This window comes from Oreochromis niloticus, linkage group LG6 (assembly GCF_001858045.2).
Source record: "Oreochromis niloticus isolate F11D_XX linkage group LG6, O_niloticus_UMD_NMBU, whole genome shotgun sequence".
NCBI classification, from domain to species: Eukaryota; Metazoa; Chordata; class Actinopteri; order Cichliformes; family Cichlidae; genus Oreochromis; species Oreochromis niloticus.
The window spans coordinates 36,382,238-36,399,296 of NC_031971.2; the positions used below are offsets into that span (position 1 = coordinate 36,382,238).

Sequence of the window (17,059 nt, forward strand, 5' to 3'; positions counted from 1 at the left end):
AGTTCTCTGGGTAAAAATTAATTGTGGATGGCAGACGACAAAGGAAAATGGGCAGACTGCTGCAAGCTGATGAGAAGGCAACAGTAACTCAAATAACCACCGGATGCTTGGTTTTGGGAGTGGAAAAACTGCTTCCCAATTGTACGTCTCCATTTCTTCTGCAGTATTTGGATGGTTGGTCAAGAAGTTTGTGAAAACATAAAAGCAGAGATTGACCTTGCTTTGTGTGTCATGTCCATCCCTTTATGACCACAGTGTACCCATCTTCTGATGCCTGCTTCCAGCAAGACACTCAAAGGGCCTCCATAGATACCAGAGCTCAATCCAAAGTATTGCATTATAAATGTGTAGCTCATAAATCTGCAGCCGTGACATGCAATGCCGTCATGTCAATATGGACCAAAATGGAAAAGGAATATTTCCAGCACTTTGTTAAATCTATGCCAATTAGAGTTCTAGCAAGATGTAACTAATAATGTGGCCAGTGAGTGTATATTCTGTAGTGCCCTCTTGTGTTCAGCTATGGTGCTTTTTAAAGAAAGCAGGCTGTCACATGAAAACGTTTAATAAACCATAATTATATTATGTACTGATGTACATAAAACACTTTTACAAATATAGACTTAAAACAACAGATCTTTTCCACATTGGAAACATACAGAGGGACATCACTGAAGGCCACTCAAGTGCCTTTTCCTCTATTCATCTGACAATTTCGCTGAAAATGTAAAATGTATAAAATTGACAAAACAAACTTATTGTAAACTTTTTCTTTAGCATATTATTAATGGAAATTAAACATCTTTTTGAACCGCATACACAAGGAACTAAACGAAAACCCAAAGTGGTGCAAACATGAAGTGAAGAATGTAAAAATGAATCTTTATACGCAACTTCATGTGACATGTGAACATAAATACAACCAGAACAGAGACAGCATTAGAGTGAGAGCCGACCACTGGACGGGGTAAAAAATACACACACGTACATGACGTTACTCTGCTTCGTCTCCAGTCACGTCAATCTCATTCACATCATCTTCCTCATCTTCATTCGGAGTCATGTCTATGTTGTTGAGGAACCCCTCACACTCTCTGGTCTGAGGTGCTTTTTCTGGGGAGCAAACCAGGACATCCACCTCTTCTTCCTCCTCCTCTTTTCCCTTTTTGTCTGTACTGGTTATCTTCACGGTCAAGGGGTGCAACAAGTCCAAAGCTGTGTTTTCTTCAGGCAGGAGGGTGTCACTGTGAGATGAGCAGTCATCGTTGAGGAATGGAGACCCTGTTGTATCCGATTTCCCTGTGCCAAATAGAAGGAGACTGTGAGGGTAGCAGGGGCATGTGCATGCATGTTTGTGTGCAAGCACAAAGAGGCATACTCACACTTTCCGATGATAAATAACTGATCACCTGCCTCTACAGCCAGCAGTGAGCTTTTGACCAGCATCATCTCAGTCGAGTGGCCACTGATCTCACAGTCCATCCACCTAGACCAGGGGTGGGGAACTCCAGGCCTCGAGGGCCGATGTCCTGCAGGTTTTAGATGTGTCTTTTATCCATCACAGCTGATTTAAATGGCGAAATTACCTCCTCAACATCTCTTTACGTTCTCCAGAGACCTGGAAATGAACTAATCATTTGATTCAGGTGTGCTGACCCAGAGTGCTATCTAAAACCTGCAGGACACCGGCCCTTGAGGCCTGGAGTTGGACACCCCTGATCTATGGTGACTGCCACAAGAGCAACCTGGTCAGGCTGCCACCTAGTCTTGGTCCTCCACAGGAAGGACCAGGGTTAGGTGGTTAGTTTGAAAATAACAGTTAGTAGATGACAGAAACCTGCACAGCCAAATGGAAAGAAAGCTTTATGGCATGCTTTAACTGCTCGAGTGCCATCTCACTGTTGTGACAGATAACTGAGGACATTAAAAAAAAGAAAGAAAAAGAAGAAACTAGATAGCAAAAGCAAACATGGACACATGCCTACAGAGAGAATTTTAAAGTGTTTCCTACACAAAACACTGCATTCTCATTCCAAGGTAGATTTTTTTATATGTAGTAGAGCCACTGAGAAATGAAGGTGCAGTGCAACCAGACAGCAGGACAAACAGCACTTAAGTACATTTTGTTCATGCGCTGGATTGTGCAACAGCACGTTTTAAAAAATGGCCGTATTAAGGCTGATGTCTGAACAGCCACTGAAATTATGAGCAGACTTAAAAAGAAAAAAAATATTAAAAAGTAAAATTGTTCTACTGCAAGGTTTAAACTGTAATGACCTTCAGTTTTTTTAATTATTTTTTTCTCTTTCATATGTCTAAATCTGCATCTACTTTAAAAAAGGTTTTTGAAGTGAGACTGTGCAGCTTCCAGTTAGCCCACATGGGGGCAACACAAACACTGTGCCTTAGCTCCACCATGACAGTTTGTGGTCTGTGTTTTCTACAGTACACGTCTGCTGAGACAAATGGCCTGAAGCCACAGCACACTATGCCAACCCATCCTCGGAGGTGCCTATATGATTGGCATAGAGCAGAAAAATCAATACTACCAATGTGATCATTCATTCTGAATAACAACCTTCAAAGCAAAATCCAAGTAATTTACCATGGCAACAGAAACAGCAAAATTCAAAGTACCTTCATCAGGTCTTCCCAGTGGTCGCTCTCTCTCCGTTGTCACCTTGGCTTCATCTTCCTCCACAACGTCTAAGGACACCGGGTGGTCTTCATCACCATCCAAACTCCTCTTCTCGCTCATACGGCCGTTTGTCTCTGCAGACGGGCTCAAAAGAAGATTGTGATTTTTATCAACTGCGATGTTTGAACCTTTGTGATGTTCTTCAGAGTTTGTCCCGTCTTTAATGTCTGCTCCTTTCTTCAATATGCCATCTGTGCCTTTTACAGGTTCATGTGTTTCCTGGGTCTGTTTGGACTTCATCCTTCGTGCGTGTTGCCATTTAATAAGCTTCTGAATGTCCTTCAGAGTGACCATGTGCCGCTGATTCACTGTCCCAGGTTTTACGTCACAGGCATTCATTTCTTCAGCCTTTTCAGTGTGCTCGACACTCGCAGTCTTCTTCACTGGGCTGACCTCCACCTCGCTCTCATTCCTCCTCCGTTTTCTGCACGTCTTCTCCATTTTTTTCTCCTCCTGCTCTTTTGGCAAGTTCCTGTCAACCTGCGCATTGTCGCCATTTTCATTGTTTTCAACAATGGCAGGAACACTTTCTGAAGATTCCTCTACAGGTCTTATTTTTCGGGGTCTACCACGTTTCCTTTTCGCATGCAAGACGCCATCCTGATTCACAAGCCGAGCTCTGCTGACAACAGGCTTGAAAATGCAAGGCGTTTCAGGTGGGGTTGTGTTATTTGCTGCCTCTTGAGATTTTTTTATAAAGGCCCTGGTCCTGATCCGAGACGGCTTGGTGCCAAAGGGTTTTTCTCCCCCATTGTCAATGACGGGCGACATTTTACTGGGTTTCCCTGGAAGACCAGATGGTGCGTTTGAAGACCTGATAGTCTCTTCTCTTTCCTTCAATAGCACATTGTTACTCGACAAACTCACTGAACAATCCTTTGTTCCATCACTGACTTTTAAATCTTTGTACGCAGAACAAGAACCGGTGGAGTCTTGTTGATCATTTGTGCGCCTTCTCTTCCTCCCGTCTCCTGTAGTGTCATCATGTCTATATTTGAAACTCTCCTTCAGCCTCCTGGAGTACGATTTTACTTCTGCTGCTGATTTTTTTCCTCTCTCTTTCAAGCTATTCCCTTTGCAACCTTCTGCACTAGTTCCTCCATTTTTTAGATGTGAATCCTTCTCCTGCTGCTCTTGCTTTGACTGACAGCTGTGATCTGGATCTGGTGACGGAGATGTATTTTTATGACCCATGCAAATGATGCTGCTAAAGGGAAACTGCAGTAAACCAGCGTTGTCCGAGAGCCAGGGTCTCCTACGTAAGGATGGCTGCTGCTGGACACCCTGTTTGGGGTTTGCCGAGTTGTTGAGTAGAGGCTGACCTTTAGCTGCAGATGTGCTTGGCTCTAATGGGGAGAGACGCTGAGGAAGACGCAAGTCATCCATGCAAGGTGAGGAAAAAGTGGGTTCAGATTGTGTCCCATTTCCATTTGGCAGAGGTAAAAACTCGAGACTGTGTTGATCATCTTGTGAGGATGGTGGCTGAAATGCTGGGTAATGGAGTTTCTGGCCTCTGGTGAAGAAAGCTGAAGACAGGACTGAGCCTGTGGGTGTTTCCGGATACAGAGAATATTTCCTTTTGAATGGAGGTAAACCCTGGCAGCTCAATCCATCGATTTGCCATAAAGATCTGACAGCTGAGTTGCACTGGAGAGTCGGCGGCTGCTGCTGCTGGATTAACTTGGGCTGGTTTGGACCTGCAAAACAACAATGGATACCTAAAGAGCAAGTGGGAAGATGACTATCAGTTCATCCTGAATTACCAAAGAAGAACTGTATGTGAATGATAAGTCCTATATTTTTATAGACATTACCTGTGACAAACAAAAAATCTAAAGTACCAATTAATAAGCTCCTGAAAACTGAGAAGGGCAGCAGGATGGGTAGCAGCGAGAGCGCCTGAACTGAGACTTAAGTCGGGTACAACACAGTTTGCTTCTGTAGTAACATTTAATGTGCTTTTAAAAAGAAAAAGGTTCTACTGTGTTACTCTCTGAAAATACACATCTGCCTTTTTAAAATCGAAAAAAAGGACAGAAGTCTGGGCTAAAACAGTCGTCTACAAACTGCTCAACCTCAGCTGTCCCTCCTACTCACTTCCAGATAAAATCTGAGCATCTTCAACTGTGCCACCTCCACCTCCTGCATTTTTTTGTCAGAGCCCCCCATCTCCAAACCACAAACCTGCTCTACTCCCATTACCTCTACTCTTTGCAGATTCACTGTTACACCAGTCTCCCTCTCATTCATACACATGTATTCTTTTTTTGCTTCCACTGACTTTTTTATTTCTCTTCTGTCCAGGCTCTCTTCCACCTGCTCCCTACTCTCAGTTAATTCTTCAAATTCATTTTCTTTGCAGAAACACTAAAAAGTTTAATCCAAGGAACGAAGAACTGTTTGAGGTTTCAGACAAAACATGCAGCGTGGCTTCAGTTACTCATGATGGCCATTTCTCAAAGAAACAAGGTATAAAAAATAATAAAGACAAACTTTAAGGCTTTACATGTTGTTAAAATGTAACTAAACAAACACAAAAATCACCAATAAATGTTAAAAGCTGAACAGTAAACTTCAGTACACTCACAGTGAGGGGTGGTCAGGATTTTTGACTCCCTATTCTAAAATTAATCAATGTCTTGTCTCAAAATACTTAAAAACAAACAAACAAACAAAAAACAACCCCAATACTGGTAAGATGTAATACACTACTGCACTCAGAAGGTGGCAGTAATGGACCTAAAAACTGTTTGCTAGCCACAATTAAACAATAAAAATAGAAAAACAGGCCAGAAATGAGACCCGTGGAGCCTGTGGAGCAGTGAGGAGAGATGCTGAGGAGTCTTCATCAAAAGAAGAAAAATACAGAAAACAAAAAAACCTTACAGGTAAAGGCAGCATAGCACAGGTCCGCCACGACTATCCTCATAATGTGATATTAAAAATATATGTGTATTTACAAAGAAAGCTTCTACCTGTATCCACTGACGTCTGGTTGCTTTGTGACTCCAAATCCTGGAAGAAAGCACACTCTGCTGCACTGGTAACAGGATCCATCCGACTCTGGGCTGCGTCACCCTGTGAAACTGGGACTCGGCAAACATTGTGGCTCGACTCCAACTTCTTACAGTTACCCTCAAAGTTGGGCAGGATGTTCAGGCTCATCATGACGTCCTCTAACAGCTTCTCTATCTGCTCGTCACACTCGTCCACAGAGCCCTGCGGCTGAGGCGCCGGCGCTGATTCAACCTCACTGTTGGGGTTTGAGGTGAAGCAGCTGGTGGATAAAGACTGGGATTCAGAGGTGGTGTTGTGGTGTTGTTCTGGTTGTGTGGGAGAGCTGGTTACAGCAGGTGGAAGGTTCTGGATCTCTGGTTTCTGAACAGGGCATGGGTGGACAGGGGAGGGAGGAGGCTCGAGTTCCTCAGCATCTGTCTGTGGCTTTTTGAAAGATGAATAGGAAACCATTAAAACCATTACAAAATATCACCTTTCATTCAAACTTTAAAACAAAGGTGAATTCATCTGTCTGCAGCTAAACTATGGACTAACAAACTATTTTATTTAGGTGCTTCTCTGAAAATGAGTCCCCAACACTTTCCTCTACGTGATTTATAAGGTAGGTAAGGTGAGGTAATATAGTAATACAGAGAAAACAAAAAACCCTTAACAATCAGACGACCCCCTATGAACAAGCGCTTTGGCGACGGTTGAAACATGAACAACACTCTGGCTCAGGGAGCCCCGACAATCAGCCACGACAGGGTAGGGGCGAGGGGAGGAAGACTTTATTTTACCTCTGGAATCTAAGTTTCATATCAAAGTTTGGATTTTCATTCCTCCAGTTCAAGTTATTTGATGAGAGCTGGAAAGGAACACTGAAATCTCTCTCAGCAGAAACCAGTTAAAATATTTAAGACTCACTTTTCTGACCCACAGTTTGAATAACGAACGACTTCACTGTTTGCAGCACTCACAGAAAACAAAGTGAAGAAAAAGAAATTAACTGACGATCTTGTCATTTTATAAACACTTTTTTCCAATTCCTATTTTTCATATTCACATTAAACAATTGACAAATTTCTAGACAAGTATAAAAACAGATACTGCTTTACCATCAAGACATTTTCCCTTTACCAGGTAAAAGGATGGCAAAGTTTCCACAGAGTAAATATGTCTGCTGTGCTGCTGATCTCAGGGGGAGAACATGATGAAACGCACCTTCTTTCTAGTCGAGCCTGAGGCAACAGCCGTGCTAAACCTGCCCAGCTAAGGTTTTACACCACATTTACATCATACCGCTGATGCTTACTTCTCACAGAGTGCAGAGTGAGACTTTAACGTCTCACCAAACCATCGGTCAGGCCACGTGCACCTCCTCCTCCTCCTCCTCTTCAGCCTACTCTATTCTGCAGAAATGCACCGTCCCTCTTGCGGTCTCTATTCTTGTTGACGAATGGATGTGTCTTGTTTCTTGCTTACCAGTGTAAGCTTAAGTTATATCAAATGTTTAGTTGTCATGCTTTCATAGGTAATATTTCAAAACAATGCGAAACATCTGGCATCAAGAATAAGCAAAGACCAAGCAACGGTCTTCAAGCACATTTCAAAGTATAACAAGGTATGATTACTCGTTTCTCAGGTCTCCAGCTGCCTGGGTCTATAACACAGTATAAACAAAGATTAATAATAATAAGAAGAAGCTGGTTATTGTAATTTTTTATCCTATTTTTTATCAAAATAAACGTTTTTGTCACAGGGAATTCTTCCACTTTATGAAAGTCTTGATGTTCACTCAATTATGCCGTCTGTCAGACTCAGAACTGGGAATTTAAGTGATACTGAAATGTACTTTTCTAAATACATCAAATCTCCCAATAGCTCATGACAAATCTCATGACACTGTCACACTTAACCATGTAAAGCCTGAACCATAAATAATTTTTTTGAAAAGTATTTAGTGTAGCTTCAAAACAATGTAATTAATTTTTTTTTTTTTTGCAATTTATTCCTTAAAATTCCTTAAATACCTGAGTCAGTGATGTCAGGACTGACGTCTCATCTGGGCTTTGTACCTTCACCACCTCCCACATCTCTCCTGTCGTTCTTCTCCTCAGCTTCACCTGCACACAGGTAAGACAAATATAGTTCTGACAAAAACACACAAAGTGAGAAAGGCGTCCAACACATGTGGTGTGACATATAACAAACTAATCCAGAGACAACGAACGTACATGATGCCTACACTCAATTCATGAAACGGAACTCTTGCTCACAATACGAAAAAAATACAATTTCTTCTCACCTTGATGGATATCTGTGCGTCTTCCATCATCTCCTTCATCTTGGTTAGATCTTTCACCGCTGTGCTGCATTGTGAAGGACTCCTTTCACTCGAGTTTTGTTTTTTGTTCATCTCATCTCTGCAGACCTGTCGTGGCTGCTCTGCATTTCTTTCATTCTCAGCTGCCGTGCCGTTTGATTTTCCATCCTCCAATCCTGCCCTTTCTCTGGCCAACCAGCGGACGCCGTCTCCAGACTCGGATGACTCTTGGTAACAGTCGTCCTGAGCTTCTGAGGAGCTGGAATCATTACGGATGGTAGGAAAAGGCACCGTGTCAATGGAAAAAGATGAAGTGGATGTGGGATTCGTTACACTGTCACAAGTTTGGCCAAATGTAGACTCTCCATCACTGGGAACGGTGGGGCGAGGCGTGAGATGTGGAACAGTGACACAAACATCCGGGCTTTGAGCTACAGAGGAGGCAGGCTCCGGATTTCCAAAATCCACTGAATTTTCAACAATGGTTACTGTCTGTGTGCCAACAGACACACAGATTTTCTTTCTGACTGGTGAATTTTCCTCTCCCGTGCCAGCCACCTCAGCCTCAACATGTGTCTCCTGTATTTTTAGGCTTCCCCATCTCTCTCTGCAATTCCCAAGACTCGGCCTCCTTTCCTGGACTTCTTTCGGCCCTCCACCCTTCTGTCCTCGTACAAGGTCTGTGATTCCAAACTGGTGGGCTGCAGCCAGCACATCGCTCTTCTCATTGTTTCCTTTTACCTCCAGCACACCAGAGTAAAGCAGACCAACCAGCTTGAGCAGAGTCTGGGCCTTCACGGTCTGGAGCTGGAGCTGACGCTTCTGTCCAGATGGAGGTGAGGGGGAGGCTGAAAGCTTCTGAGACAAGTACGGGCTGAGAGCTGCAAGGACGCAGCTGTGGGTTGGGATTGAGATACCTTTACATAAAGAATAAGTTAGGAAAGAATGACTCAATTGTGCATTTTGTACATTGTCTTACATCACAAAGAACTTTGTAATTTTCCTTCTTTCTCACCCTCAGTTTGGAGCAGGGTGTCACAGAACTGGGCACTGTTCTGTTGTCTCTGCAGCCCCCCAAGAAGCTGCACCTCATAACCAGGCCACAGGTACCTCTGCATGTTCGCATGGGCACTTCTGTTTGAAGTACAAACAGAAGCCGTCTTGAAGTTTGCAAGCGAAATCAATCACGCACAAGAGCATTTGCAGCCAGAGGGAGTTTGAAATACCCATCCAAAGAGAAGTTTTTAAATTTAAAAAAAGTAATATGGTTAACATTTCAGGGCATGTGTGCAAAAATTCTGTTTCCCTACACAACATCAGAGGCATAAGAGAGACATGGCAAAGAATCCTTAAGTGAGAATTCTGTAACAGCAAACACGGTGGCTGAAGCCCAACCTTCAGATGGAAAAAAGCATTTCAAAGTCTTATTTTGGCACAAAGTATGCAATCGTTTTAAATCAGATTTAACAGGTGATTGTAAATGTACAGTTTTTATTCCATGGTTACCACTCAGATAATGATAACGATTAGATAGTCCTTCAAAGTAACTGCCCAAATAAGGGACTACAAGGACTTATCTCTGTCACATCAACATGTGCCTGCATGACTTCCTGACTTATCTGACTGTGTGTGTGCTTGTCTTCATCTTCTCATCTGGAAGCTTATAAACCAGCTGCCATTTGGAATTTGTCTCAGACCTTTATGAGTCATTTCATTAAGCTTACGAAATGTCACAACATTTATTTCTATGCCGACACGCACATTCCAAAGATTCTCAGTGAATAAACATCTGGACCCAAACCACTTTGCCACAATTTGATCAGAATGAATGCGGCCATCTTGGAATATGTCCATCTTGGAATATGTCCATGCCATCAGGGAAGAAAAAAAATCCGTGGCTGGAAAAAGCTGGTCATTCAGTACATTCATTCAACAATGCTGAACCTAGGTATGAGCAACTAAACCAACCACAAGACTGCCCCCCAGGCTTGTGTTGGTGCATCAATTTATCTGTATCCCTCAGTATGACGTGCTAATCACTCTTAAGCAGGATAAATCTGGGCTCAGACTATCTTTAAGCGCCTAAGCAAATTGAAGTCTTCTTTCCACCGTTACAGCCTCACTGAGAAGTGGTTTTCTTAGGGCTATGATTGCATTTAGTCCCATTGCTACAATGTAAGATTGGAAATGCCATGACTCTGTTTTTTTTAGGTTTCTTCCTGTTAAAAGGGAGTTTTTCCTTTCCACCACTGCCAAGTGCTTGCTCATGGATGGTTTTCTCTGTATTATTGTAGGGTTGTTCTATTACAATATAAAGCACTTCGACAAGACTGTTGCTGTGATTTGGCGTTCTATAAATTAAACTGAGGCTTTTACAAACTAATTTCACCAAATATTTCAGTAATCTCTGATCAGGATCATTCAAGATTTTGTCCATTTCTTCATCAAAGATGATGGTTCCCCACCATGCTTACAGTTTCAATAATGCAATAATGCACTGGACAGTTACTAACCCAGTTTTCGTCATTTTAGGAATCTCCTGAGTTTTTCCCCTGCTCAGGCCAATAATTTCACCCTTCTGAAATAGAGTAAGATCTTTTCCACAACCTCAGGATACGTCTCCAGACATGGTTGTTTAATAGAAGAGAACCTACTCACTGCCTTAGGTAGGGTTAAATAACCTGCTGCCAGCTAAAAAATTAAATCACTGTGATAATTATTTAGGGAAATGGGTGGACAATAGTCACAACCCATTTCTTTTTTTTTCCAGCTTGGCTATACAGCATAGTTCACTGAAGGGCATGTGAATTTAATTTCAGCAAAAACTGGGACACAAAAACTGCTTGTATAGAAACATTGTTCTTCTTTCGGCTACAACTTTAAGAGGTCGCCACACATCGTCTGCCTCCAAACAAATCTGTTAAACACTTAAATAGCTTGTTGACTTTACCCCGGCTTTAAAAAGTTCTCATTCCTATTACTGTTAATATTTATGTCCTAGTAAGTGTCCTATAACTGTTAAGCTCCTTATGGTATTATAATTAATGCATGTACAGAATATCCCGGTAACATGCGGGAAAAAAACTCACTATCCCATTGAATACGAGCACAGTCATAAGGTAGTCAGTATTAGCAGACATGGAAAACCTTGCATAGAAATTACCAGTCAAATAAATTAAAAACTGCTTTCAAAGTTTGGCTGATTTGCACAAAAATGAATTATTTGACCAACTTTGCTTAGAAATGTTTTTTTTTTTTCCAAACGGCAGGAAACAGATCTGTTGATGATGAGAAAAAAAACAGAAACAAATCATATTCATGGTATGGTATTCCTTTAAAAGTACACAAATATTCCAATTACTATTTTTTGCTTTTATAATTGTATTACTGCTTTTATTGTAATTTAACATACCATTTTGAGCTTTTCTGCATACATGGATACTAGATAATGGTTTAATTTATTTTCTATTAATCTGAATAATACCTCCAGTTTATTTATGAGAAAACCTTTTATCTTTTGTGTTGAAGAGCTTTGTTTCCTAAAATCGAAAAGAACATTTCTGAGGAAATTGCTCAATTGCTGCATTCATGGTTTGGGGAAGCCAAACTTTTGACCTCTTTTTATAATTTTCTGCAGGTTTAAGTTCTTGGTACAACTTGAGATCATTAATTTGAATACTAGGTACACCGCTAGATACCTGTTTTCTTCCTGCAGTGTAATGAGTCACGGCTAGTTTCCTGTGTGCGGAGTGTACAGAGGTGGTCTCTCTGGCAGGATCACAGCTAACACTTACTCTGGGAGCATGTGGACCACGTGGAGGAGCCCTACAAATTAATTAGCGTTTGCGAACTTCACTATCGGCTTGTTACCAATCAGACAACGTTTTTATTTGTTTATTTGTTTCATTTGTTCCATTAATCGCATTTTTCTGGACACCTAAGCCGACTTTTTTTTAACAAAATGTGTTGGTTAATCATCGCTGTCTAGACTTATCCTAGCTAGCTTAAGAGGTAGCTACAAGTTAGCACAAAAATGCAAAAAAAAAAAAAAACGCCCTTTCATTTCGCATATTTTCCCACTTTATTCATAGACTACAATTTAATAACCCTTCAATTCCTTAGAATGAAGGTTTAATTGGCTTAACTTTATTAAGCTGGCTAACTCTGGAGCGATTTCAAACACTTTGGCTAATGTAGCTTAGCTTTAAAATTACACTTACCAAAATTTTGCTGTAGCAGGAGCAGAGGGTTCATGGAAGATTATGTTTATTTTTCCCCAAAGTCACACAATCATATGCAACACCTCACCGCCCATCACCAGTTTTTGCATCCGAGATGGTGTTGCAACGTGATAGCGACACCTACTGACCGCCCTGTGAAATGACACCGAGCGCTCAATTATTAGTAAGTTTGGTGTCGACTCAGAGTGGATTCACTTTTAGTTCCATTGGTTTGAATTTTTTAGTTCTAGTTTCTGTGATAGTGAAAAATAAATAAATTTATGAATTAAATATTCAAGTTGGAAATCTTTACTGACATATACTGTGTAGTTTGTTGATAACAAAACAGCATGAAACCGAATCAGCGGAAATCAAAATGTGTATATATGAGAGGGAGAGCCCTTTTACTTGTGTTTGTGTTCATGTTCCTTCTTCCTGATGTCGGTGTGCATTGGTCATCACCATAACTATCACAACTGCAGTCTTCTCCTCCTTGTCAGCCGCCACTATGTGTGGTTGGTTGGTCAGTAGCTGCTTCTCTGTCTGGAACTTAAAGTCTCACAGGACCTTAGTCCTGTTGTTCTCAACCACCTTGGTGGTCTTGCATCAGGACTTGAGAACTTTGAGTCTACAGATGTTTTTGTACTTTATCCCATCTACAGTGCATCTATAGCTATGTGACAGACATGGGTGTTAAAGGTTATCGTCGTGGTTATTCTGCCAATGCTTGACAGCAGAAGGTAAAAAAACCACTGCAAGTCACAAAATATGCAGAATTATGTGGAATATGCCAAATACTACCACAAAAAAGCAAATGCAGCAAAAACAAAGACCAGAACATTTCTGGATTTAAAAAGAAAAAAAAAATATGCTAATGGACGTTTCCCCTCAGACGGCCAAAAGTTTTGTAGATGAAACAGCAGCAGAAACATGTAAAAAGGAGACATGAGTAAAGGGAGACCTGCATACGGGTGTCAGGAATGTTGCTTTCAAATGGAATTTGTCCTTCACATGATAAATGGCTCAGAATTATTGTCCCAATTTTAATTTGCTGGAATTTTGTCACCTGACTCGCAGCCATGTGGACTTCCTACAGTGTCACTAAAAGTCTGGACCAGTTCCTTCTCATGCTTAAAATTACTGCTGCTTAATTTCCTCAATATGTTTTTAAAAGTATCAAATACTTTTTTTGTAGTCTTGTTCTTTTACCCCCATTTTCAACTATAATAACCACAAGTAAATGATACTGAGGGACTACAAAAACCATAAACGTCTCCTTGTTCCCATTTAAAAAAAAATAATTAAATAAAAAAATAGAATCTGACAAAAGAGAACACGGGCACCAAGAAATAATTTTCTTTTTTATTAAAAACATTATTGCTAGTTACATAATTCATTCATAAATGAGAATGTGCAACTTTAAGAGCCAAGGCAAAGAGATTACATTAGTCAACAATCTGGTTTTTTCCTTCCCATTAGTGTATCTGATGATGGTGTCGGAGGATTTCTATTCAGCTAACTTGGTTTTGCTTTCAATTAAGACAAACTGTTTTCAATCAAACCAAAAAGAAAAAAAAAAAAAAAGATTGCATATGCATTCACCCAGAGCACCCAAAACAATTAAACCCAAATCAATATATATATAAAAAATAATAATACATAAAACCATTAAAATTAACAAATATTCTCTTGTATATATAGTTTAAATGTGCTTTTACATTTTTCTTGATTTTATCTAATAGCAGATTCTGGTCTATGCCTCCTTTTCTAACACTAGCCCTCGCTCGCTATCATTTTCATCTTTCAGTCAGTCAGCCCAATCTAGAAGACAACTTGTTAATTTGAGAAAAGGAGGCTGTCATATTTCAACTGGCATGAAAAAAGGAGGTTAAAAAAGAAAAGAAAAATCACACATTACAACCCCGTAGTGCTTCTTTTAATCATCCACGCAGCAAGTATCTACATCTCACTCGGCACTAAGAATAAGCATTCCTCTTCAGAACAAACACCGTACTAAAGAAATGTGGGCAAAAAACAGACAGCACTGTGTCGATCTGTAGTCTTAAAGCCAGGCAGGTTATGGATTTGTGAAGCAGTAAGTTATACAGAACTCAAGAGTTTAATTTTTTTTAAAGAAATATCCAATAACATACAAGATCACATATTCTCGCAGAATAAAAACTTCTGAGTTCTACATACAGTACTCCCAAATTGTATGCCGCTGTGAAAAAACAAAAAAACAACTTGACCAGTTACCCAGGTCACGCTGGACACACCCATGAGACCCATCCTGAATAAGCGAGGCACTCCAGTTAGCCCACGATTAAAGACAATCTTGCATATGTACACATTCATAAGATTATGGACCTGCAGATAAAAGGAAATGCACCCGCCGGATCCTTGAAATATCCACTAAGAATTACCAAGAAAAAGGGGGATGCATTTAACAGAAAGATCACTTTAGAAATAGACTCTGCCGTCTGTTCCAACAAGGAGGAGGAGAATCATTCGTCTGCTTTATTCCTGGCTGTATAACTAACCTTGTACAGTTGTGGATCATCACAATCAAATGCAGAAAAAAGCAGCACGCCCGCGCACGTTTGGGCTGTCACCAACACAAGATGCCAACAGAACAAAGCGGATGACAAGTTTTCAGTGTAGCTGCTGGAGAAAAGTCTGAGTGTGCCATGTTGTTGCGCGTTAGCAGTGGCAGTCACAGCAGTAGCAGTGTCATTTGGCACGCGTACGCAACGAAAAGTACACAGCGAAGCGAGTAGAGGAACAACCGCTACCAAAACAGAAGCAGAAGCTGTACACATATCTAATTAGACAGATAAATACAAGATCCCACCGGTAGGAAATTACTCATATTTTGTAGTGTGTGACCATTAAGGAAAGAGAGAGAGAGAGAAAACCAATGACACATTCCCTCGATTTCTTCAAAACAGAGTGTGTTAGCCATTTATGGAAAATCTCACCATAAAGTGTCCTGATATGATTCCAACAGTTCCTTTTTAATTAGTTTAATTAGTCTTTGCTCTGACCTCCGAGAAAATACCAAAGAAGCCACAGTCTCAAAGAAAGAGAGCATTAGTGTTGTCCAAGCAAGCTGTAGTGCTGATGGAGTGGTTTTGGAGTCAAGTGGTCGTAGTGTCACATCCGGCTGTCCACAGGGAATGCAGAGCATCGTCAGTTTTCCATATGGTTTCATTCGAGTGTTTAAACTGCAATGGAGGAATGTAACAGAGAGACAGAGGGAGGAAGAGAAGCTGCAAGAGAGTGAGTGTAAGGGATGAAGTTTAGTCATGTCGGTAGTGTAGCGGTAGTCCCCCATTGTCAGTTCAGCAAGGGCAGTAAGTGGGAGGAGGCTGTCGTCTTGTTATGCACACTATCAGTTTTTCTGCAAGAGAAGAAGAGGTACAAACGTGTGAACGGGTAACATGGAGCAGCTAACAGGTGAGGCACCATGCCTGGGCGGAAAGAATCACACTTTTAAAGAAAAATAAATAGATTAATTAAAAAATACAATACACGATAAAGGGTGTGGGTAAAAATGTTACTTAACATTGGACAAAAAAAAAAAAAAAAAAAAAAAAAAAAAATGTACACACTGTGCAAAGCAGAGGTAACAAAAAAAATAATATGTGTATATCAGACCCAGGGAACCACAAAAAAATAAAGATTTGACACTTTTCACCAGCAGGGGGAGCAAAACAGTCCAAAAAATAGTACAATGGAAGCTCATTAATAATCCAAGTCACAATTAGAAACACACAAATAGTCACAAATCTTACTACAAAACGAATATTAGGCCATGCGGTGAGTTGTGAGAGCAGCCCGTGGGACACACATACCATGCGGTGACATGCAGTGTGACACAGTGGGTGTAGCCTAACCATCGTAAGAATCCATTAGAGGCAAGGAGGCCTGCCTCTCCCCATACATCCCTCCCTGGGAGAGAGAGACAAAAAGAAAGAGGAGAGAAGGACAGAGAAAGATGAGGAGAGAGAAGAGCCCAAAGGAGTGGGTTAATAAAGAGGGTTTAGTGTGAAAATCCAAAGAGGAGGTGAGTAGACACAGAAGGGGGAAAAGTGGAGGGAGTTCAGGATGACGAAAGAAAGAAGAGTTGCAACATGTTAGTGAAATGTTAGGTCCTGTTTTAAGGTGGGAAAAAGGGGACAAGGGTGAGAAATAACGCACAAGATAAATATCAACTCCTGTGCTGTACCGAGACATGCATCAACATGCTGCCTGTGGGTGTGTGTGAGAACATGTCCATTCACACGGTAACTTTCTGGGAAACCAGTGTGTGAAATTTACACGATTAATTGTTTTTTACCTTTAGATTCATTGAACAACAACTTTAGCAGCTTTGTGAGTGCGCAGACTGAACTTGGATGGCGCCTAAAATCAGATGAAGCACTGCAGCTACAGCACAGCTTGGTGTTTTTGGCTTCTCGGATCAGCTATCCTCAACCCCAAAATATTCCATTTATAATCAAAAACAACAACAAGGTGTGGATTGGCTAGATAACTTTAAAAATTAAGCGAAGCATTACATTACATTGGGGTCAGGAGAGAGATGTAGGAGTATGTAGCAAAGAGCAAAGTGCATGTTAGGAGTGAGGCAGTAAATTCTCAGTAAAGGTGCAGACATGCGGGCTTATGTCTCTAGGCAAAGGTGTGAGGAGTGTCAGTGTGTGTCACGAGGTTGGCCGATACCTGATCAAAATCTTTGTCAGTAGGTCCGAGTGTGTTATCCAGAGTGTTCCTTCTCCCCGTCTGGTCCAGTGTGGAGTAGGCATCTGAAGAGGAGAA

The 17,059-nt window shown here is 41.1% G+C and overlaps 2 protein-coding genes across 17 annotated transcripts in view; both read right to left on the reverse strand.

Annotated features, from left to right (window-relative positions):
• Window positions 1-547: 547 nt before the first annotated feature.
• LOC102082595 (uncharacterized) lies at window positions 548-12,394 on the reverse strand. Of its 4 annotated transcripts, none has more exons than XM_019359595.2 (8): window positions 12,242-12,394; window positions 9,037-9,155; window positions 8,004-8,938; window positions 7,729-7,821; window positions 5,674-6,139; window positions 2,638-4,395; window positions 1,383-1,529; window positions 548-1,299 (listed from the first exon to the last, which is right to left on the reverse strand). In XM_019359595.2, exons 2-8 carry the CDS (start codon window positions 9,137-9,139, stop codon window positions 995-997), a joined length of 3,807 nt encoding a protein of 1,268 aa, XP_019215140.1. In that variant the 5' UTR covers window positions 9,140-9,155; window positions 12,242-12,394; the 3' UTR covers window positions 548-994. The 4 variants fall into 4 exon arrangements, with proteins under 4 accessions (XP_019215140.1, XP_019215138.1, XP_019215139.1 ...); XM_019359593.2 differs by having other exon boundaries at window positions 2,638-4,416; XM_019359594.2 differs by lacking the exon at window positions 12,242-12,394 and adding an exon at window positions 11,720-11,850 and having other exon boundaries at window positions 2,638-4,416.
• A 1,195-nt stretch (window positions 12,395-13,589) lies between these two features.
• ctnnd1 (catenin (cadherin-associated protein), delta 1) overlaps window positions 13,590-17,059 on the reverse strand; it is a 32,525-nt gene continuing 29,055 nt past the window's right edge. For 10 of the 13 annotated variants that reach the window (XM_013273016.3, XM_003448035.5, XM_013273009.3 and 7 more), the window contains 3 exons: window positions 16,964-17,046; window positions 16,138-16,192; window positions 13,590-15,641 (listed from right to left, as the gene is read on the reverse strand). In XM_013273016.3, coding sequence (XP_013128470.1) covers window positions 15,583-15,641; window positions 16,138-16,192; window positions 16,964-17,046 — 197 coding nt within the window. In that variant the 3' untranslated portion in view covers window positions 13,590-15,582. The other 3 variants (XM_013273014.3, XM_013273015.3, XM_019359590.2) reach the window with 3 other exon arrangements.